Raw genomic sequence first — 23,764 nt, 5'->3', positions numbered from 1 at the left:
CTCAAACTTGTTTTCATTTTTATGCATCATTCGGAAATTATTGTATCAACAGCAGTTCTGGATACTTATTTGATGAGTTCATCAGTGACAACAAATACCTTTGAACTTCTTACATTATGCTTATCATACCGCAGATGTTATTTGTGACAGCCCGTGTAGAAAGTCGGTTCTAGCCTTAGTCAGTGCAAAATACTGAAGCAAAAGTTCAACTAACTAAGGGTCGGGGTTGCTAATGAGCCTAATGCTAATTCTAAATGAGAGTCCAATATTTATGAACAGCGATTTCAATCTTTTAATTCAGCGGTTTAATCTTTTCGTTATAAATTTATTCTTAGCATTTTTAAGGAATAGATATTTCATTGACTCGTTACAAGATAATATTAATACTGATGTTAATACAAGATAAGGTTGGAAATATAACAAGAAAATATTAGAGTATCCCTAAAGCAAGAAAAATAATTCATTTACAAGTATTATGATAAATGACCTGGAAAAATCTGTGCTTAGTTTGTACGAAATTTATGGATAGAGATATTATGAAACAATGTAAATTGAAACAGTAGATTGCAACCATGCTTTCTAATTTCATTATACATTGGTTAATTTATAGATTTTTTCAACAAAAATGAGTTAAGAGAATAAACAAAAGCAAACGTGCAAAAAAAATATGTTCTATCAAATGCATTTCTAGCATTGTATCAAGTTTTCAAACTAATAAATATAAATAAAATTTGTTTTGCAAGTAGATTTTGCTTTGCTTAAAACGTTGTAACGCATTGGGCTTATGTTAGTCAGGCTATAGCGAAAGATTTTAACTAAATAAATGTATGATTGAAATAGAGAAATATATAATATATATTTTTTCCGTGCCTAGTCCACTGTTTAAAAAGTCACTGATCACCACTATCTGATGTGTACTAATCGTAGCACAATTTATTTTTTAACATACTTATATCCATAGCAATATTGATTATCATTGTCATTTAAGGACCAAGTTCCTGTCTAATCGTGAAAAGATTCAAAGCTTGTTACTTGTAAACTAATTTTAACTCTAGGGCTTCCATTACGGCGTCACATGTGACTTATCTTAAGCACTGTCGTTAAACCAAATTGGTTATCATTGATAAGGCGTTCTGCTATTGGATAATATCGTAGTGTGCAAATTGGTAGCGACACTAGCACGATGCGCCATAGCCTTGGTGCAGTTATAAAAGTCGGTTTATCTATAACTCGGGTATTATCCGCGATGCATTAGCGGCCGAGTCAGGCTTAAAGTGCCTCAAACAATATGCACTCAGCGGAGACGAGAGGGCCATAGGCGAACGCTGTAAAAGGAGAATGCATTTTTAATATGCACTTGCCAAAGGCTAGTGGCGTTATAATGGGTAGGGCTACCCTGTTGCATTTTACACTTAGAAACCATTAACCCGATATCGATTTTGTTATTTTCGTATAAGTCTCAAACGTGCTCCGATGGTGTTATTAAAAGCAACAGAACTTAATGTATATACATTCATATAGATGGATGACACTTTTTAATGAAAATAAATTATTAATAACAGCATGTTCTGATACTTTAAAAAATTTTACTTGCACAAAATAAATGGCTATTTCTATTAAAAGCAACGCTGTTAATTATTTAAATAGTTAAATACTATGTATTTTCTTACTTCATACAACTTATTTAACTTTGTAAAGTTACTGAGAATCTCTTAGGTGTGTTCCCCTGCATTACACTACGTATCCCTTTAATAAAGGCTTTGATATTATTATCACGTAATCCTTTCAAGATTCAATATCGCCTGATATACGATATGTTTAAGAACAAATACGAAAATGCCTTGTACAGCGACTATATCCCATTACAAAGCGCCTTTTTTGAATAATGTTTAGATTAGCTTATTTTCACTCTCAAAAACGTCGCATTACGAAAGGACTAAATTAATTAACTGGCTATAGACGACTTTTTATATACCGAGCAAAGATAATTATTGACAAATTACGTCATGCGGGCTAATTTTAATTTGACATCTTTAATGCCTGCACTACACTCTCTGGAAGTTGGCCAAGGTTAGCCAAGGACGGAGAATATAGTGGGTTACTTCGGTCAAGTTCGGTTCTACCCACTCTAAAATCAATCGGAAGTTGTCCAAGGTTACCGAGAACAGAACAGAACATTGTCGGCATATTTCCGAGTCAAAGGGACCGAAGTCGGAGCTGCTCTTTCGAGCGTGAGCGGTGAGATACTTCCCCTTTTGGTCTCTCGCGTGTTAAGTGACGAGAGTGAGAGAGATAATGATATGGTGGTTCGCAAACTGAGATAGAATGGTTAACACGCATGTCGAGCGCTGCTATCCTACCGTGGGACGTATGTTAACATGTTTTTATGAAACTCGATCTTCAACAGACTCTTACTGACATCTTTGAATATTTTAGGAGACCAAAAGTGATTAATTATATTTTTGATAGTATATATTTCTAACAGATATCGTTAAAAGTTTTCATTGATATTGTATTGGTGGGTGCCCACACAAACTTTCAAAATTATCAGTAGCGTAATTTTAATAATATGCCAATTTAAAAATTGTGATTATTTGGCACTTTTTTCGATCGCGCGCAAATATGCCGGCTGTACGTGACAGACGCCGTCCGGACTGCATATGAAATTTGCGACAGTGTGGTCGCTTACTCGAAGTCGTAGATCTCGGTAGACTTCAGTTGTAACTTCGGTTCGGACAACTTCCAGAGAGTGTAGTGCAGGCATTATAGAATGCAGAAATTTATGTGCGAGAGATATTCGGAAGTAATAAATAAAGGATTTTAACTTGTTATGAATTAGTCCGCGTGACGTGGCGAGTTTATGCGTGTGTTAAAAAAGTATTGGCTATCAATTCGTCACTGTTAATAATCACTTCATTTTGTAAAAAACGATAAAATGTGTACAAAACTGTTTATTTTATTAATGGACAATAATCGAAAGATTATGCTATTAGAGATGCTTTGTGCGTAGTGTTATTTATATGTCTATTTAGTACAGCATAGTACATAAAGGTGTGTTTTATAGCAATGTCTATAAATATTTTACATTAATTATGAACATCGTTTTTTTAATGAATAATAAAAATCCTTTTAAATGTTTATTTTTATTTTATTAATTCGAAATATAATTTCCTTTCTATAGATTAAACCTTCTTCCACCTATTAGTCAATTGTTTAATTTTATTAACATAAAATGTTGGAAGCTCAGATGCAAGATATTCCGATAGGCCCTTTTTCACATAATCTGCATTTTGATATTTTTACCTAGGAAGTGTTGGATCGATCGAGCATGGTCTAAAGAATAAATTGGATAAGGTAAAACCTTACAGCCAAGGTCCTTGATTTTATCGAGAGGCAATTTCGCCACATGGGAGCGCGCATCGTTGTGTAGTAGAACTATTTAACTTTCATTGATAAGTGAAGTATTTTTTTTACCAGGTTGAGGATTTTCAATTATAAATAATATTCGAAATATTTTGCATCAAAATCATTTTATGCTAATGGAATAAAAAAAAACAATAGGTAAGATAATGTTTATTTTTTAGAAAGGAAATTATATTTTCGAGTATCAAAATCAAAATAAACACTCAAAAGAGATTTTATTATATTAGCGCAATCCCACCATACACAAAAAATATTTTTTTTACAGTGACTTCGCTTTTTCTACTTGATCTTTAAAAAAACAGTGTATTTTACGACGATTGTTGTCGCACAATACCCATTTATCATCCCCGGTTATCAAATGATCGAGAAAAGACGCCCAGCTTCAAGATCCAGAAGCTGATACGCGTCGACTTGTTTTCTTCCCTCAATTCATGTGGAATCCACATATTATTTCCAATCCTTCCCAATCATATTAATATAATATAAACATAATTAAATCAACACCGTTTTGTTCTGTCAGCTAAGAGATAGTTTGATGATAAACTGTCATCAGTGAAAAACTGATGACAGTATAATTTATAATATGCTTATTATAAAATAAACTGTCATATAATTTGGCTACAAAATCACACCTCTTCCGCTTCAAAACATAGAAAATCATTAGTGGTTAAATAGTAAACCAATGAAAATGGGCATGCATATTAATACTGTTTGACTAAATTTTTTTTTTAATTAAAACTTTTTGGTATTTAAAATTAAAATGATGATATTTTTCACCTAGGGAGAAAGATTTCAATGATTTACTTTTTTATAAAAACATATACTATTTTAATAAAATTAGAAAAGAAATCATTCGCTATGATAAAACTCATTCCAAGTTTTAAATTTTTTTTAAGGAATCGTGCTTTAATCCATTTTAAATGAAAATATGTAAAAAAATTTAAATACTAAACAATCATACAACTTACTAAATTAAACATTCGGTTAAAAAGCACTGTTCTAAAGGTATTATGAAGAAATCTCAAAATTTAATGCTTTAAAGGTATTTTTTACCTTTGTATTTTACTTTAAGAATATCCCGCTTATTTTTTTATAACTGTGAATTTCACAATATGTTTTAAAATATAATATCAAGAACCTAATATTAGGGATGTTAACACCAACGCAAATAACAAACAATTATTACAAAGTTTTTAAATGCATTCAAAGGATTTTTATTACTTTGCGAGGTATTTATTTAAATAGAGCATGGAGTGTTTTAATTCCTTATAAATTATTTTTTTAATACTTACTTGTTATAAAGCACGATATCAGGCAGCCATATGTGTTCAGAAGGCACGTGTAAAGTGTCCACCCCACCGTAGTCGTCAGGGTTCCACTTCAGCTTATAATCGTTCCATTCCTGGTAAAATAAAATAAAAATACAATTATACATGCCATAATCATAACTAACGAATGAGCGTCTCTCGCGCGCAATATATTAAAGAGCAAATGATCTTTGAAATAGGTTATTTTTTCTTATCCATTCGGCTCGAAGCCCGCATGAAATATGTAACGGCGGTTTATGAAAAACTTCCCGAGGCGTCGTTTAACTTTTTTAAAGTGAAAAACTTGAAAATGTATGAGACAGGTCCGTCCTTCCCGTTTCGAGGGAACAATTCCTCGGGACGCGTCTTCCGGACACTGTTGGTGGTGGTTCATTATCTCGTTATGGCGCAGGAGTGTCTTCCATTGTGTCGTGGTAATTCCAATTTGTGTGTGTAATTGTAAAAGTTAAAATAAAAAGCGGGAATGCACGTGGGATGATCGCATAAAGAAAAAGATTAGTTTAACCGATTTACAAAACTATTTTATTAAATACAAATGCGATTATGTTGTATTTAAAAGATTCAAAATATAATTAAATAAATAATTCTTAAAATTTGTGATCATGACAGATTCATGACTGACGAAATATTAGTATGTAAGTTGAACTTGCGATGAGCCCCGATATTTAAATTAAATAAACAGTTGTTTCTGAACATATATATTATTGAATATATAAAGTAAATTCGGTTCATTATGATATAAAATAATAATTATTGCTTGCCTTAAATTAAAGATTTTTATTTATACTCCACGTGCACTAAAAATAATAACCCACAATTTTTATTTTAAAATTTTGTATTAAATATTAAATATAAATTATAAAATTTGGCTGGGTACAAATATATAATAATTTAATACACTGTCAACAGATGTCAACCATATCTCAAAATATAATTGAGTAAGAATGTGTATTAATGGAATTCAATTTTTCATTGTAGATAAATATAGATCTTAAAAAAAACATGACGAATATTATAAGATTACATTATCATTTTAGCATTTACTAAATGTGTTGATTTAAAGATAATTACATATTTTTTTATTTTTAACATATTCTTTTATCAAATATGGAAAATATGAAAACCAGCAAAGATAAATATTATTTGATATATTAAATTAAAAATATTATTGTCGTAAATCGAATATAGTTATTATCATAATACTTGAAGAAATAGCACTTGATATATATAATACAAGGTTTACGAATATACATTTTAAAATAAGTATGTTTATGCAATTTAGATCATCAAAATATATTCATAGGTTATATATAAATAATTGTTTTCAAGCTAAAATAAAAAAATATTCGTAAAAACATTGAATAAAAAATGGGAAAATCGATCGATTAGATGTAACGGTTGTGGCATATGACCGTACGTGGTGCTCCTATTGCTTCGCATACCGTTGCGCCTTCAGTGTCTTGAGTAACGCTTTTTGCAATATATTGTGAGCATTTTATTATCCGTGAATATTTGTCTTGGCATTATCAATTCCAGAAAAAAAGACTAGTGGACTTCAAAAGTCATGATATTAAACACAGCGAAGTATCAATTATTTTTTTATTATGATGTTTTTTATGCGGTGAAATTATGTCTGTAAAAAAATATACTTCGTCATTGCCAGACTAATCACTCGACACGATATTCCGATTAGAAAAGATAAAAGTTTATAACGATTTTTTTTAATAAATGCGTTTATTTCGCAGAAATAAAATGAAATGTAGATAAAGTTCTTAAGTACCTCATATCTTAACTAATAAGATAAAGCCATTTCCTGTTGCTAAATTATTATTGCAGCATTATTTCAATATATTATTAATATAACAGTCGCTGAGTGCATTGTGAGTAACATCAATAGTCAATTTAATAGCAAAAAACAATGATAAAAATTGTAAGAAATATCTCAATTTAATATATTATTAAACTAATTGTGTCAGCGGTGACTTAACCATCATCAGTTTTGATATTTTTATTATAAACTGAAGTTGAATAACAATACTTGCTTTATCATTTAGCATTTCAATGGCTAAGTCATGACATTTTTTTATTGAGATTTTTTTAAAATACATACCCTTAGCTACTAATATAAAATACTGAATGATTTTGTAGATTAACCTTTGTTGTAAATATCATAGCATTTTTCAAATCTCAATGTACTATCAGAACTCTCTAAATGTGTTTTTCAGGTGACGAATATAATAAATTAAGATATATTTGTATTTGGCAGCACATATGTAAAAAGATATGTTTAAAGATGAAACATATGAAAATCACAATTTCAAGTCAGGTTTAACGGATGACCATTTGCAATAAATTTAGACGATAGGAAGTGACGATCTTTGAAAAACCGTTTAATTAAATGTTGTCACAGAAAAGTAATTAAAATATTTTTATAAGTTTAACCTATTATTAAAAAACATATTTTGCGCAATTATGTGCATTTGAACACTTATTAATTTCGTTTTGTTGCTATGTTTAGTACCACTAAGGCGAAATTCGCATTCCACTCAAACTTTTGAGGGTTTTAAATTTTAATTGAAAGGAAATTAGAACGGAATAGAGGGCAGATTTAAATGTGTAATTAGCATTGTAATTTATATGCAAATCTTTATTAAGAGTTTCATCATGCCGCGGAGTCGAGAAGAATCGGCACCCTAGAATCGCGTTTGCATCGAGATTGAATTCGGTCTGTTTCTCGACGCGAACTTTGGTTTTAATTAAAGAGACCGAATCGTTTTTGTTCAACAGCGCGCCCCCGTTGTAATAATTGTATTATTAGGTTTCGACCGTTTGCGTGCAAGTGCAGCTTAAACAGATTACTTTCCCGTGGGAATTTGCGGCCGAGTTTAACTTGTTAATGAATATGAACCGATCATTAAAATCGGTAAGAATAAAATTTTGGGTTGCTGCGGGTTAAATAGCTCTACATTTAGATTTGACTTAAAAGAGGTTTGCAAAAGTTTAAGATTACAGTTATTTATTAGGTGACACAACTGCATTTTTATGCCTCGTTTATTGCTTAACTAGAAACTTGCCCCAAGCAATCGATATTTTCCGGGACACACAACATTACAGGATTAGTATTTAGATATTTAAAATTAAAAAAAAATCCTTTAAGATTGAGAACATATACATACAATTAAAAAAACAATGATTTTTACCATATTTTTAATTTTGCACTAAAATGTATTAAACTTTCAATTTTATATACTTATATATAAAATATTTGATCCTAGAAATTCCTGAGCTATATAATATTATATATTAATTAATTTGAATTGTTTGAAAACGAAGAGATAACAACAATCAGGTTGATTACCTTATACAAATATTACATCTTATTTTTATTATTAAAATTATTTTATGATCTTGGGTTATGACGATCCCAACATTTTCATTTAGTTTTTTATGTATTGAATTGCAATATTAATGTATTAAAAAGTATATGAAATAATCCATATGTAAATTAAAAAATATATAACAACGTTCGCCAACGAGTGCTGTTCATCATGCGGGCTGCACTTTCGAAATAAAAAGCTCTCTGAGAGCTTTCTAAATTAACCATTGCACGCGAGAGGGCGCTTATTTATTACTTACCTGTTCCACCCAAACGTTTGTGGTCATGATTTGATTCTTCAAGTTCTGAAACAATACAAAAATAACTCGATTATTATTTATTAAAAAGGAATTGTAAATAATGTATACATATTTGTGGCGCTCGAAATACTAATTTATTGCAAATAAATTTTAAATTAGTTCGAGAGGGCTATTTTAATTTAATTTAAAATAATATGAATTTTACATATATATAGATCAGTCTTAATAAAGAGTTGAAAAATATAACCCAAATTGATGTGAGAGTTCCTAAAGTTTTTATAGCTATGCATTAAATTATAAAGTAAATTGAGTAATAATTTTATTGAAAGGAAATGCTGAAAATTTAATTACACACGTAATGTAAAAGCTTAAAATGTTTATAATTTAATAAACTGTGATATTTTTGTAAAATAAAATGTCAATCGAATTACTTATAAATTGGTTTTTTATTAAAGGAAAAATTGTTTTAGTGGGGCGACTCGGAATATTGTTTTTGTCGACAACTTGTAAAACAAACATTATATATTTAATAATTACATATGTATATATCAGGGCTGTGGAGTCGCTAAAAAAAAACACGACTCCGACTCCGACTCCGATTCCGATATTTACCAACAACACGACTCCACTCCGACTCCGACTCCGACTTCGACTCCGACTCAAAAAAGTTTAAATTTTTAAGGTATTTTTGGTGTTTTTCTACACGTTTAATATTCATACGCTATACACATTCATTATTACGCAATTAAAAATTCATAAATTTCATAATTTAAAAAATGCTCGGAGTTGCTCATTTTTCACGACTCCGACTCCGACTCCGGCTCCGGCCAAAACACCACGACTCCACGACTCCGACTCCGACTCCGACTCCGACTCCACAGCCCTGGTATATATATTATTATTTTTTGTGTAATTTATAAATAATATTTTTGTACGCAGCACCATGTGTGGTGGTAGGGACAAGACATTTAGATATATGCAATTCTGTGTTGTGAATCGAGTCGTACAATTTTATAATATTTACATTACATATTTATATTTAAAGAAGTTTGTAAAATAACGGTTTTATTTTTGTATTAATATAGTTTTTGAAGATTTCTGCAATGTATTTATTTCATATTTAAGCTACGTATATGTTGTTTTTATAGATTCAAGTATATAATAAATAGCTAACTCTACTATGGTGTGAAAATATTTTTTGTCACTTGACTTCTACCATTTTAAAATATATAAATATTTAAAAATAGAAAATATTTATTTAAAACTTCTACAAATAATAAATATAACCACAAGTAGCACTATAACATATATGAAAATAACTTTGTTTGCAGACTAAGTAGATAAAATGTGTACGTGAATGACCTGATTTAAATTTTGCATTAAATTTTGCTATTAAAAGAACAGATAATATAATTATATATAATACATCCAGAATATTTTATTATTACTTTATTGTAATACATTTCACTAAGCCTTAGTTTTTGGTCTGCATTGTAGATAAAACAGTGCAATCTTTTTATATTTACTATCCAAATTACAATTAAGACGATCGGTACAATACTAGTTCATTAAACTGCAGAGTTCACTCGCCATTATAAACTACTTTTAAAACTAAAAATATCAGTTAAATGTTACTATAACATTCGATTCATTATTACAATTATTTATATATTATTTATAATTGATAAGTAACTATGACTTCTTAAAAAGACCAACTATTTAATTTTTTGCCAAAAATTAATTATTAAAGTAATTATAATTATACTAATACATGTCGTAGACTAGAATCTTAATGACTCATATGTGTATTAAAAAGTTTTTAAATTAGTTATATTTTTAAGCTATTCTATTTTAATTGCATTTGTGTGTTTTTTTAACAATAAAAACACAAAGCAGTCTAGATTGAGAATTTTGTCCTCAAAGATACTCCTATTAGTATATAACCGTTTTATTTTTTATACAAAAAATAAAATTGCTTATAGACCAAAGTTTTTATTCAATTTCGTCGGCGAGTATTGTTGAACAAGTTATAAAGAGACGGCGAATCGCATTAAGAATGTTGTTGTTCGCTTATATATTTTAGGCAAAAACTTGAAAACAATGCAAGCAATCGTCAAAAGTATTCCCATCTCGAGAGGTGTTTTTCTGGGTGGAGGCCAGAGGTGCCGCGGAAGTGAAAGAAAAAAGACATGCCCGGTTGTTTTCCGGCATAATGTGAAATTACTGCGATTGTGATTACGGAGAAACGCCAGGGCGGTGCTCCCAGGTCGGAACGGGGGCCATTGTTCGCCGCTGGGATGTACCCTACCTTTGTACCCATGTATAGCTCTAGACATGGAACTTGTCCTATTGCAATAGTGTGAGTAAATATGTATACTAATCTGCACTGATTGGACCCTGTAAAATAATTTTTGACGTAAAGACTTTTTAGTGGACGGCGATAACATAGGGATGGTTTAGGATCAAGCGGTAGCGGCGAAATACTTTCCCTATCGCTCGCTCGCGTGTTAAGTGACGAGAGTGAGTGAGAGATAGGGCATTCGGACCGTATCCCTTTATCGCTCACACACTCTCGTCCCTTAACACGCGAACGAGCGAAAGGGAATGTATCTCACCATACGCGCCTGTTGGTGTTAGGTAGAATGGGTGTGAGTCAGTAGGCAATTGGCACAGAGCGAAGCTGTCATCTGTTGAGTACTCGGTGTTTATCAAGTATTGAGATGTCGGAATACAGCAAATTAGGGCAAGGAAGAGCATTATCGGGACAAACTAAAGAAATGGCTTTAAACGTATATACATATTTTAAAAAGATGGACGATACTAGCAAATCAGTAATTATTGATAAAATGACAATAGATTCAGTAAAAAAACTGGTGGAAGAAAAAATAAATATCATAACTGCCAACGAATGGAGTAATGTCTGCCGAAATGCAATAAAAAATGAAAAAAAATATGAAATCAACGATATTGCCATGAATGATATTATGAATAATATGAATTTAGTGTTTAGTGTAAACAAAGATTCGGACTCTAATTCAGAAGATTCCTTTGATGGATAGATTATTTTGTCTGCAATTTTTGTATTAATTATATATGTCATTCACGTATTTAATACATTTTAAAATCGTCATAATTTCTAAAGTATTTAATATAATTTAATAAAATTTACAATTCTAAATTCACCATATACATACCAAGTTTACAAATTCTAAAGATCCATGGAAGAGCCATTGATATTAGTGTAGTAAAACTATCACAATGCGACAAGTAAGACAAAAAAAATCCCTTCCGCCAGCCCCATGTCAATAAACCATCCCTATCCAGGTATAAAAAATGGTTTGAACATAATTGCAACAAAAAAACAGTCCATTGAAAATCGGACATAAATACGATCTGTTTAATTTATTATTTAAAAATAAATGCTACAAAAAAATAATATTAGAAAATAAATTAATAACAAAATGTAAAACATTCATCAAACACCCTGTGACTCACACACACGCAATCGGACAAGTTCTGAGTCTAGAGCTATACATACATCGTTTATACACACAAGAGTATGCAGGGTCGTTTTTGATCAAGGTGCTAGCTGTGAGATGGTAACCGAGCGGCCACTAAAAGAGGCAGCAAATTTTATCTGAGCAAGTATGATATTTTCGGACCTTCACTATAAGCAATATAAAATCGTAATACAATAATTCATGATTTTGTTCAATATAATATTGTTATTTATTACTCTTAAACATAACCATTAATTACTTTTGGCGTAGCACATAAAAAATGCACCGAAAATATTTTTTTTTGTATTATGTATACTACTAAACTCTTATTCACAGTTTTGGGAACTCAAATTTTATTCAAATGATTTCAATTGCTTCTCTATGATTTTTTAAAATTGGGTTTTTAATTTTGCCTAAAGTTTTGCTTGTAGCAGAATTAATATGGTGATTTTCATCGAAAGCGTGGTTTGCCAAAATTTTTTTCAAAGCATTTTATTGCGTTTTTGTGCTCTATTTTTCTTTATAAAATCCTACGGTTTGTCTGATGAATGTCAATTTTGTCACAATTAAAATATAAAAAATAGCACTAAATTAAAGAGATGACGCGAAAGCAATTTTGGATACCTGGTTACAGGTTTTATTCAAAATTCATTAATATATGAATTCATTTAAACAAACCAAATCAAAAATAATTGCACTTGTTTTTTCCCTTAGCAACAAACAAACGAAATAATATCAAAACACAAGATTGAATCAAAGTCGACGCAGATTATCAAGATTTCGCCCTAGATGATGACCCCAACATCGGTGGTCAAACCGTCGGCAAACGAGATGCGAGTAAGAAAAGACGCAAAATGCAAGCCCCCACATCTTTAAAAGCTAAGAAACCTTTAATCCAATAAGTATAATAACAAACATTACTTATAAAAGTAATACATGTATTATATATATTATATGTAAAATAGATTTAAAATTTTTATCGCGAGTTATGTGTATATTTTTGATCAATATTGGCTACGGATGCCATCACGATCTTACTTGTATGTGAGCTTCTGACGTTTCGAAGAGTCTGTCACTCTTCATCCTCGGAGACTAACTGTCGCTCTCAACCTGGTCAAGTGGGGGTAAACCGGTGTTGCCACTTTTTAAGAATTATCACTATTTTTATTTTTTAATTTATTATTTTTAGGTTTAGGTTTGTTTATCGGTTTTATTCTGCTCAGAATTGGAAGCCAATATCTCAGAAACTTTTCTCTTATTCAACATTAAATTTTAATAAAACGATAAAAACTGTTTATTTTTACAATTTATAAATATTATTTATAAATATATAATACATACATTTGTATGCCTCCATAGTTTCACCAAAAGTATGATTTGGCCAGAAAACACGAAAACGGCGAACTCTTGCAAAACTTTCAACTTTCAGGCAAAACCGTGGAGACCTCTTTCACGGCAAAAGTTGCCACTTAACAACCGTTGTATTCATTTTCGACTGTAGTATATTTAAAAGTTCACGCGCTGATGAAAATTTACGAGTGAGCGGAAAACGGGGAAATGAAACAAACCAAACAAATGCCGATATTATTTTATACACAAACAAACACAACAGACGCGGTAATATCTATGATTTGGCAACGCCAGAGCGGGTCTCTTCATTCTGCTTTCATTGTGGCTTTCAATGGGTTTTAATCGTCAAAGATAAAATTTTATTGAATTTTTAACATTGAAAAAAAAATTGCTGTCTAATAGTCTTCGTGCACAGTTGAGCATTAAAATAAACATATTTTTTTGAGAGACAGAATGTTCCAAAATATATCTAATATACATTAAATGTCGTTATGATTTGCATAAAGATTATTAAAAATATACTATAAAAATTTTGCTCGCGATGCCGATCCATCAGTTCGTCGGTTATCAGCTTCTGGTCATGTTTTTTCACCAGTTCTTTTTCACAAAGCATCTTTGAAATAGTATTTAAAATAGTATGGTGTAAAGTCCAAAATTACTTTCTAATCCATGAGCTAGAGTAATGAAGTGGTGTTGAGAGGACTACTTGCATTGCAAGACCTCGCTTGTTTATCAAATTAAAATTATTTAAAAAAAATGCTTATCTATAACATAAAGCACTGGCAATCACAGATTTACGGTATTCTAGAAGTTTGTTGCGTTGTTTTTGGATTCAGATTAAGGAGCGACAAACTAGATATTTTGTAATCATACATTATTTCGTTTTTAAATAAAATGGCCATAAATTAAATGTATAAAGATTCAACATAATATGAAAAAATATAGGAATAGAATTAATGATTTTTGAAGAAATCTTAATTCATGCTTTTGGTTTACAAGCAAAACTATTTTTAGCTAATTTGAGCAAATATCGCTTTTTTATTTCTTAAATTGCAAAAATAACATCGTTTACATGTGAGCTTATAGAGTTGGTTAAGTATTTTTTTTTCAAATAAAAAAAATATTATTAGCATATTTTATTTAACTTACAGCCTTTAGAATATTTTATATCTCATAACGTAAAGGACAGTTCAAATATATTGTTGTAAAAAAAATTATACTCTAAAAACAATATGATATTCCATATTGATTTAAAAAAAAATACCAAAGTACAGGTATACAAAATATGCTTAAGTTTTAAAAATTCTAGCTGTCAAAGGAGTGATTTTTTGTACAAAATAAGTTTCTTCACAAATGTAGAAATAATGGTTCTTGTTTTAAGAAAATTTATTGAAATTATTAAAAAGTCATTTTTTAAGCTAATCAAGATGATATGATAGCCAATGAACTTCTGTATGAAGCAGAAGGCGAATAAATTCTACAGTGTTTTTAATTCACAATTGTTGAAACAACTGTCTTTCAATAAATTGGTTAGATTTAAATAATTGCATTAATGACTTATGCGGGCGTTTACATAGATTCTTCTAAAAATGGCCGATGGTATTAATTTCAGGATTTTCTTTTCTTCTTTTAAATATCAGATGTTAGCGTAGCCGGCAGAATTAGTTCTTTGACATTAGTATGCGGTTTTCCCGATTTAACCATCAGTAACAAAATATTGTAATAAGCACAAAACTTATCGACATTTTGTTTAAATAATGATGAGTCATGCTCATGTCGTTTGCTTAAATATAAAATAAAATCTAGATTTTTCATCATTAACTTATTTTAAATATACATATTTGACATTTGATTAAAAGTTAGTTATGTTTTGTTAAATAGAGGTATTCTGTATAAGTTGAAGTAGCGCATTATTATAGAATTATTAATACCTTATATGTATGACTAGCTCGCTTTTAATATCCCGATACACACGGTCCGATCGATCATCACGATATTCATCTGTGAGATTAAAAATATCTAGATTAATCTATTCTGTGATGATCGATCGAAATTATAATGATATAATAGCCACTGATTCCGATTTCCTAGACATGATAGCAGAAAAGGTTCAAATAATATTCGACTCCCAGATCTTTCAGGTCAATAGTCAGCGACTTATACCACTCGACTATCGTGCCGGTTATTTATTATTTTGTTGTCCACATTATTGAAATATGCAATAAAATATGCAATAAAAAAAATTGAAATTATTTTGAACTTTAATAAAAAGTCATGATAAATGAGGATGCATCAAAAGTTTACTACACTGATTTATTTTTAAATTTATTACAATTATTTTTTGCAAGTATAAAATGGTAAATCTATTTTAATTAAAATTAAAATCATTGTTGCGTAACAGGTTACCCCAATGCGTCATTATGGTCAAACTTCCACTTGTTCGCAAAAGTGATTGTAAGATCTTTAGTGGAAGTTTTTATAGATAAAATGTTCCCATCGAGATCGTAGGAATAACGGGATTGAGAAAATGACAGTATGGAACTTTTTGACACCAAAAGGCAAACAGTTAACATGTAGCCAATCTCCATAGAGAATCTAAATCACTTTGTAGAAAGAAAAAGTCCGCATTTATTAGATGATTTCAAAGCTAATTATTTAAATATATTCTTTTTTTGGTAAAATATAAAATGATTTCTACATAAAAAGTCAAAAATTAAAAACTTGTGATTTGTATTTATCTTATAAATAATGTTATCAAAATACTTTTCGTATCCGAGATGTTTTAAAAATTACTTTTATATTGCAAATACATTCTTATAGCAGTGGCACCCCAACACATAATAACATCCGTTATAATCTTACGGATATAAAACGTTACGACGTATCGTATCTTATATTTAGATTAAGATTGTAAATATTTTTATTCGATTCCCCAGGGTTAATCCTGTGTTTTACAACCTTTGAACGAAGGCGTACTCACGCACACGAGCACAAAGGGGGCAAGGGATTGCAATAATTTCCACCGAGCGCCATTCAGGATCTGAAAAATCTAAATCTCGCTTCTTATGAGAATTTCTCTGTGAGTTTTTTTTTCTGGCGTAGTCGACGACAAAAAAGCCCAGCCGTTTGGTATTCAAGGCTCCATTGTGAGGGTCCCATACTGAACCCCTCAAATCCCATGGACGCATTATATTATGTACCTTTCAAATTACTTTACGTCAAGGCGTTCAGCTTAATCGACAACGTTTTTTTTACCAAAGGGATGCCATCAATGACAATATCGAGATAAAATTAGGACGGATTTATTTATAATATGAAAAATGAACATGCACATTTTTAAATTTGTGTTATGCTATATATAGGCAATGAACACCATTAACCAAACACTATCAAAAGCGGTAAATGGATTTTATAATAACAACGTAAAAATAATATAGAATGTTACAGTGAGTCACAAATACGTAATTAAAAATTCTACCCCTTGACATTTTCTCTTATCAGATGTGACATAAATATGTAACATATTTGTTGATAGAAACATTTATAAAGATTGTATGAACTTTCGTAAACATTATTACCATTATTAATATAATGAAGTATCACTATTTACCTGAATATTCTTACGTAAAATATTTCAAAATGTATATAGAAGCCTAATATAAAAAAATAGTTATTTGTATTTATATATTTATGATACTTTTGGAATGTTTGGTTCATTTGAAATTTCAATAAATATATGCAAAATGGGCACGTAAAAAAATTGTATATATAAAATCCTGTTTCCTTTTTTTACATTATGGACTTTCACCTGCACGTTTCGCAGTCGTAAAAGCCCAACTTCGTGCATTACAGACGGCAATAATCGTTACGAAAATTAACATTTTCTATATTTTCCCGGAAATTACGGAGACAATGGCATTTAAAAGATTTTTCGGACAAAAGTCGGTAATGAGTCTCAATTTGGCACGAGGGACTTCGACGCTTGCCAGAATGCACTGACATTTCACAATGGCAGTTGCAATATAATTGCGTCCTAAATTAATAACAAAGACAAGAGGACTCTGTAACAAGATTCGTGAAAGGCGAGAAAATTTATCACAAAAACGCCCGTTTTGGAAAACGAGCCAGACGGTGTCATTTGCTAGATTACCGTGAAAGGTGAAGTTGCCATCGACACTTTTATGTCTTGCAAGACGACTTAAGGGGGATAAACAACTTTATATCCATCTTGAAGTAAGGATAGATCAACGTTATCACAACTTCACACACGGTATAATTTTGCTATTGTACGTCGTGTATTCAAGTACATTCTGTAGGAGAAAGAGCTCATGAACATTTACAAAATATAATACTTTTTATATATCAACACAATAGAGCAATGGTATGAGATAGAAGTTGGCAAACTACGGAACGCAAGCCAAATCCGGCCCGCCCCCTATTTTAATTCTGCCTGTGAGCTAAGATTAGATTTTTCATTCGAAAACTCTTTAAAATTTAAAAGAGTTGAAGATTGCGATATATGACCGAATGTGGTGCTCCCATTGCTCAGCATTTCACTGTGATGCTCTTTGCAATATTTTGCAATAAATTATTTATTTTTAAAAATATTTTTATGTATATTTATCAGTCTTTCGGCGAGGACAGTTGCTTTAAGAGTTAAGCATATTGTGAGTAACATCAATAGGCAATTAAATATCGGTTTTTATTTCAACCAGTGGTTTTCAAACTTTTCGGCTCTCAGCGCTTTTGGTAAATTTATGTTTTTCCAAAGGAATTCTATGTCAAATTATAATAAGTGTACTTTGCAACATAGCATATATTTAGTTTAAAAAAAGGATTATGTAATAATAGAAACAGTAAGTACCCATTTTTAAAAGCCTTTTCACTGGTTTGTATTTAATTGTTTATTCAATAATTCAATGTTTAAAGTTTTTTGAAACAACTAGAAACAAAAATATTTTTGATAAAGTTAAGAACACCTTAACAAAGTACATTCTGAAGAGAAATCGACTCAGATGTGTCCCATCTGATTATGGTAAAAATATACACGGAACAGGTTAAAGCTTAGTTAAGTAATAAAAATATGAAACTTGTGAGCATGCAAGAGATGTCAAAGCCTCCGAATATTTATTTGTATTTGCAGGTACTTTGTTGGAAATATTCCAGTCTTTCGTTTGTTATTGAACCAGTTATGTCAGCGGTAAACTTTACTCGCTCTGTAAACTTTATCAAAAATGGTAGGTGAATATCCTGATTATACAGCAGTTTGATAATTTAGTTACAATATACTTTTATTTAGATTTTTTGACTGAAAGGAGTAATTTAAATATTTTTTTAAGAAAAAAAACCGCTCTTAGCTATTAATGTTGAATACTATATGGCTTTAGAAATTTGCCTTTGATGGATGCGATTAAAATGCGTTAAGAAATCGCATGATTTCTTAACGCATTTTACTAAAAGCTACAAAAAAACAGTGCATTTACATTGCGTTTGAAAATTTTAATTATATTACGTTTTTTTTCGAAGCTTACTATAATTTTGCTTTATGGCCCTCTAAGCCCAAATTATTAACGATCTGGCTATAAAAAAACCAACCCCTGAAATAAGTTATTACTTATACATTTAAAGTTCGTGTCTCGTAGATTTATAAGTAATATTAAATTTATTTATTTTATCATCCACTGTAAATAATATTTTACTTCATCTTTAAAATTTCATCAAATATATATTTTTATTATGGAATATTGAAATTACGAGCAATATGTATTATAATTATATTAAAGATAAATAAGAATTTAGTTTTTGCATACCAAGAAAATAAAAGATTAATTTGAGTTCTCTTTAAGTATTTTTTAAGATAGCGTATTTGTCAAATTGTTTACTTTATTAATTTTTAAAAGCAAAATTTTTACTTTTTGTTAAAACGTATTCAATGGTTATTTGTAAATTTAAATTTACTGGATTGTTATGTGAGACAAATGTATTTTATATATTTGCTTTTGAGTTGCTATTGTTTTTAGTCATGTAATCTAATGTAATTCTTGCATTACTTATTAACTGAAAATATAACAGAATATAAGCTTACAGAAATTTACAAGAAGAAAAACAGTGTGTTGAAAAACTAATAAGGTTCTTTTAAATGTGAAAAATATATTCATGATTTTTTTATGGAATATAAAGTGAATCCCTTGATTTATATCCCACTAAATAGCAAAGTTAAACGTATTGCGAACAAGTAATAGAATTACACGCCACCTTTCAAGAGGACATACTTGAATTAGTAAACAGAAAAGGGGTTGTAACTTACAACGACGCACAACTATATATGGTAAAGATGTTTAAATAAAAATGAAAAAAAAATAATCGGTATGAAAATACTTGCATTAGGATTATTACAAAGATTAAAATGTAAAAAAATCCAAAAATAAATAAAATAAAAACGATTTTAAAATCACATGCAAATTAATCAAAAAATATTTGGTTAATATTTATTTACTATATATAAACTTTGAGTAGTAGTGATCCAATAGAAAATTACCTAAACGATATAATATTCAAAGTCCGGCAAGACCATCCTCACCTCGGTAATAGAATTGTGCGATAAATGCCCTTTTTATCCGACCGAAGCTTATCCGATGGGTTTTTCGGCTTAATGACGCTGCTTTTCAACATACAGAGAGAGAAAAGAGAGAGAGAGAGAGAGAGTCGCCAAAAACTCAAAAGGTTTCTTTTCTTGGCAAACTCTCCCGATAAAAAGGAGGGTCTGGAGCGTGATTCCTCTCAAACGGCTACGCATTGATTGTGAAATGTTTTAATGTCGGTCGTAAACGATTTTTATGACCAAGGCCAAAAACTCTAAATCAATCGGCTAACCCTTTCGTTGAACGAGTTTTTCGGCGGACACCTGGATTTTTTTCAATTATGGCTGCCCTTTTACGACCGCCGGCAATAAATGTTTGACATGCCACCGAAAGCGCTTGCCTCAAATTTACAAAACAAGATCTTTTTGGAACTCAAACCGATCAATTGAAATCTTCTACAAGAAAACATGACGTTAAATTATTAGTAGTTGACTCATTTAGTTTAAAATCCTTTAGCTAAGCTATCTACAATTTTGAATTATTATTTTTTAAATGCTAATATTTTTTCATTTTGAGTTACATAATAAATTACTTATGATCAATTATCGGGCTAACTATATATTAATATTTCGTGTTTCAAACAATAAGAAGCATTTAAACAAACACTCTTACATTCAAGTACTTCTAAAAGTACTTTTTATGTTGAAAATTTATTGTATCTATGAGTACCAATAAAACTCAATAAGATGACTATGAACAAAAACCTCATTGTCCCATTTATTCCTTCACTTTCATTCATTACATTATTGAAAAAAATATTTTTAAAAATGTATGTGGCAAATCTTTTTTTTTGGAAAACATTATTTTTGACATCTGAATGCTTTCTTAGTTTTTATATCAGCGGCTAGAGCACGTACAAAATTGTAAATCTGTTTGTTAAAAATGAGATATATTTTTTCCAAAACCAATGTGATTGGCGATTGTGATGTGATTAAGGTGTGATATATTTATATATTTGTGGCGACTGTCGACCACCATGAATAGTAACGCACAAAAAAATGGGCAATTGTCTCATTGTTAATGCCCGTAACCAAGAATGTTCACTGTTAATAATGAGACAAACATCATGGCACAAGAGGGATTTCTTTTGACCACACAACACGGGTCGTTAAGAGTATCCCTTTTGTGACTAAACGGTGCGGATGCAATTAATCATCACAACAGCAAACCCTTTCCGAAGAATTCGAAAGTCGGAGCAAGCAAAAACTCGCTTCCAAATATGCAACATCCGATTTCTCGAATTCTACGAAGCGACTCCAGCGATTGACTAGGAGATCGACGCACAAGCGTGATTGGCCAGCAAGGGTGCATCCCCTAAAAAAATATAAGCCCGGACTCCGACGAGGAGACGGCAGTTGATCCGAGTTGATCCGAGTTGATCCGCAGTTGGTACACAATACCTTGGCAGAGGGCCCAAGGACAATCCACGAGAGTGAAGCGAGAGACGAGACGCTGAGGCACGAGACAAGAGAGCGGAATCTGCGACAGTGGAGCTACCAGCAGCCTTCCTGAGGAACTAGCCACGCGCCTCCACCTGACTGACACTCCTGGCACCTGTCGCATGCAGCTTGAGCCATCCTGAGCATCATCAACTGCACGAACTCCGACATCACGAGAAACGTCACGCCGTATTCGTCCATTAACAAACTTGTAAATATAAAATAATAAACAGTTTAATAGGATTCGACCAGGAGTCTCATTGGCCGCGAGGTCAACCCCCCCTAGGGTTACGCTCCCTAAATATTTTTATTTTAAATATTGCATATTTATTATATATTTTAGAATATCTCAATAATATTTATTTTTCAAAGAATTATCTTTTCTTATTTCTATTTATGTTAAACGTTAATTATATTTAAGTTATAAATGTTTTTGTGAATATTATAGAAAACAAATAATACGTGAATACTTTAAATACCATCATATTATTCTACTTTGTTATCCTACGCCGATAGCACTACTTAGGTAAATCCCCTAAAATAACCATAATAAATTTTCCGCTTTTACTTTCAAGCAATATGAGTATCGTCGTTTTCGTAGTTCTAAGCCAGGGAGATATCGGTTTCAACAAATAAAATATACGGATTTGAAAAATAATTTTTTACTGGTATTTCACTTTGTAATACCAGTAATATCAAAGGTCAATTTTTGCCTCAATAGCAGTATCACCGGTATTGCAAATCCTAACTGCGGTGCTGCTTATTAAAAAATAAGTTAAAACAGGGATAATAATAAAAACCGCACCCATGACCCAGCTTTTAAAATTTCTTGCTTCTAGTCCCATGATCCCTTATTTATTATTAAATTACATTGGGGTCAGCAGTTAACGAGGTAAACGAGGTATCAGTTATATTTAATATATAATACAAATTATAATATGTATACATATATTAAAGAAACGCATGCCTCAGCGCCATCGTCACTTGCCGTGACGTCATATTTCGGCGCCGTGTAATGGGGCCGAGTCCAGACGGGCCGCCATTAAATTCGGTGGTAATTTTTCTTGGGCCGTTATGAAGTTGGCAAGTCGTAAAGGCGGCGTGAGTCCGCGCTTTGGTCCGACGCCGATCCCGGGGCCCGGGTACTCGTGAAATATTCACGGGCCGCGTGAATTTTTCATTGGGGCGAACACGCACTCGGGTTGCCCCGGGCAGACGCCATTTTGTCAATTTTAATCAGGTCAATATCTCACGTCGGACAAGGTAATTAACATAACGCCATCCGGGGAAATTGAGGGGTGGGGTGTGTGTGCGCTCGCCGCGTTCGGTTTCATATATAAATAAACGCACTAAGGAGCGTGCTCATTTCGCATGCAACTGCCGAACGGAACGCATCGGCTATGAATGTTACAATATGAAATCTCTTTAAATGCGAGCGTGTGCGGTAACAGCATACTTTTTCAATAGCTTTTTACGATTTTAAATTACAATAAATTACACAATGTCTCAAAATCTGATAATGCTGTATTTATTTAAATATAATTAAAGTTTATGCATTTTTTAATTTATTATAAAGCGATTTTTGAACCACTCTGTCGCTCCGCGAATAGTCAAATAATGTATTAAACTCATATTACCGGCTGGTATACACGCGGGCTTAGTTAACACAAGTACGAACTGCCGAATATGTAAAGTGCCATACGCCACGGCACTAACGGCCCATTCCCATCGAAAGATACGAGATAACGGCTTTGTGTCGAACGATGCGAATGTGATTATAAATAATCTCGATTTTGCTCAGCGCCAGTTATTGCGCCCCGCGGACTGCGATTCTGCGAAATAATTATCGCGCCACAGTGCGGTACGAAAATATCAAGCTAAAAATAAAAGCTGAGAAATCTGATTTGTTACATATGACGTAAAATTGCTTCTTATAACTAAATAACTTCGCACGTGACATGTTCTCAGTAATATCATATTCATGTGACATGTTCTCAGTAATTAAATTTTATGTACTCTTTATGATGAAAGGTAATGTGGCGACTGTCGACCACCATTAATAGTAACGGACAAAAAAGGGCAATTGTCTCATTGTTAATGCCCGTAACCAAGAATGTTCACTGTTAATAATGAGACAAACATCATGGCACAAGAGGGATTTCTTTTGACCACACAACACGGGTCGTTAAGAGTATCCCTTTTGTGACTAAACGGTGCGGATGCAATTAATCATCACAACAGCAAACCCTTTCCGTAGAATTCGAAAGTCGGAGCAAGCAAAAACTCGCTTCCAAATATGCAACATCCGATTTCTCGAATTCTACGAAGCGACTCCAGCGATTGGCTAGGAGATCGACGCACAAGCGTGATTGGCCAGCAAGGGTGCATCCCCTAAAATAATATAAGCCCGGACTCCGACGAGGAGATGGCAGTTGATCCGAGTTGAT

General features: G+C 31.5%; 1 protein-coding gene across 8 annotated transcripts in view; it reads right to left on the bottom strand.

Annotated features, from left to right (window-relative positions):
• The window catches only part of nAChRalpha1 (nicotinic acetylcholine receptor alpha1), a 173,967-nt gene that overhangs the window by 10,493 nt on the left and 139,710 nt on the right, over nt 1-23,764 (bottom strand). For all 8 annotated transcript variants that reach the window (XM_088182282.1, XM_088182266.1, XM_088182258.1 and 5 more), the window contains 2 exons: nt 8,388-8,432; nt 4,716-4,825 (listed from right to left, as the gene is read on the bottom strand). In XM_088182282.1, coding sequence (XP_088038408.1) covers nt 4,716-4,825; nt 8,388-8,432 — 155 coding nt within the window. The remainder of the gene's footprint in view (nt 1-4,715; nt 4,826-8,387; nt 8,433-23,764) is intronic.

Source organism: Plectrocnemia conspersa, unplaced genomic scaffold (assembly GCF_051122295.1).
Source record: "Plectrocnemia conspersa isolate PC_06_02 unplaced genomic scaffold, ASM5112229v1 ptg000001l, whole genome shotgun sequence".
Lineage (NCBI taxonomy): Eukaryota > Metazoa > Arthropoda > Insecta > Trichoptera > Polycentropodidae > Plectrocnemia > Plectrocnemia conspersa.
The sequence above is the reverse complement of the archived record's forward strand: the minus strand, read 5'-3'. Positions and strand labels throughout refer to the sequence as shown.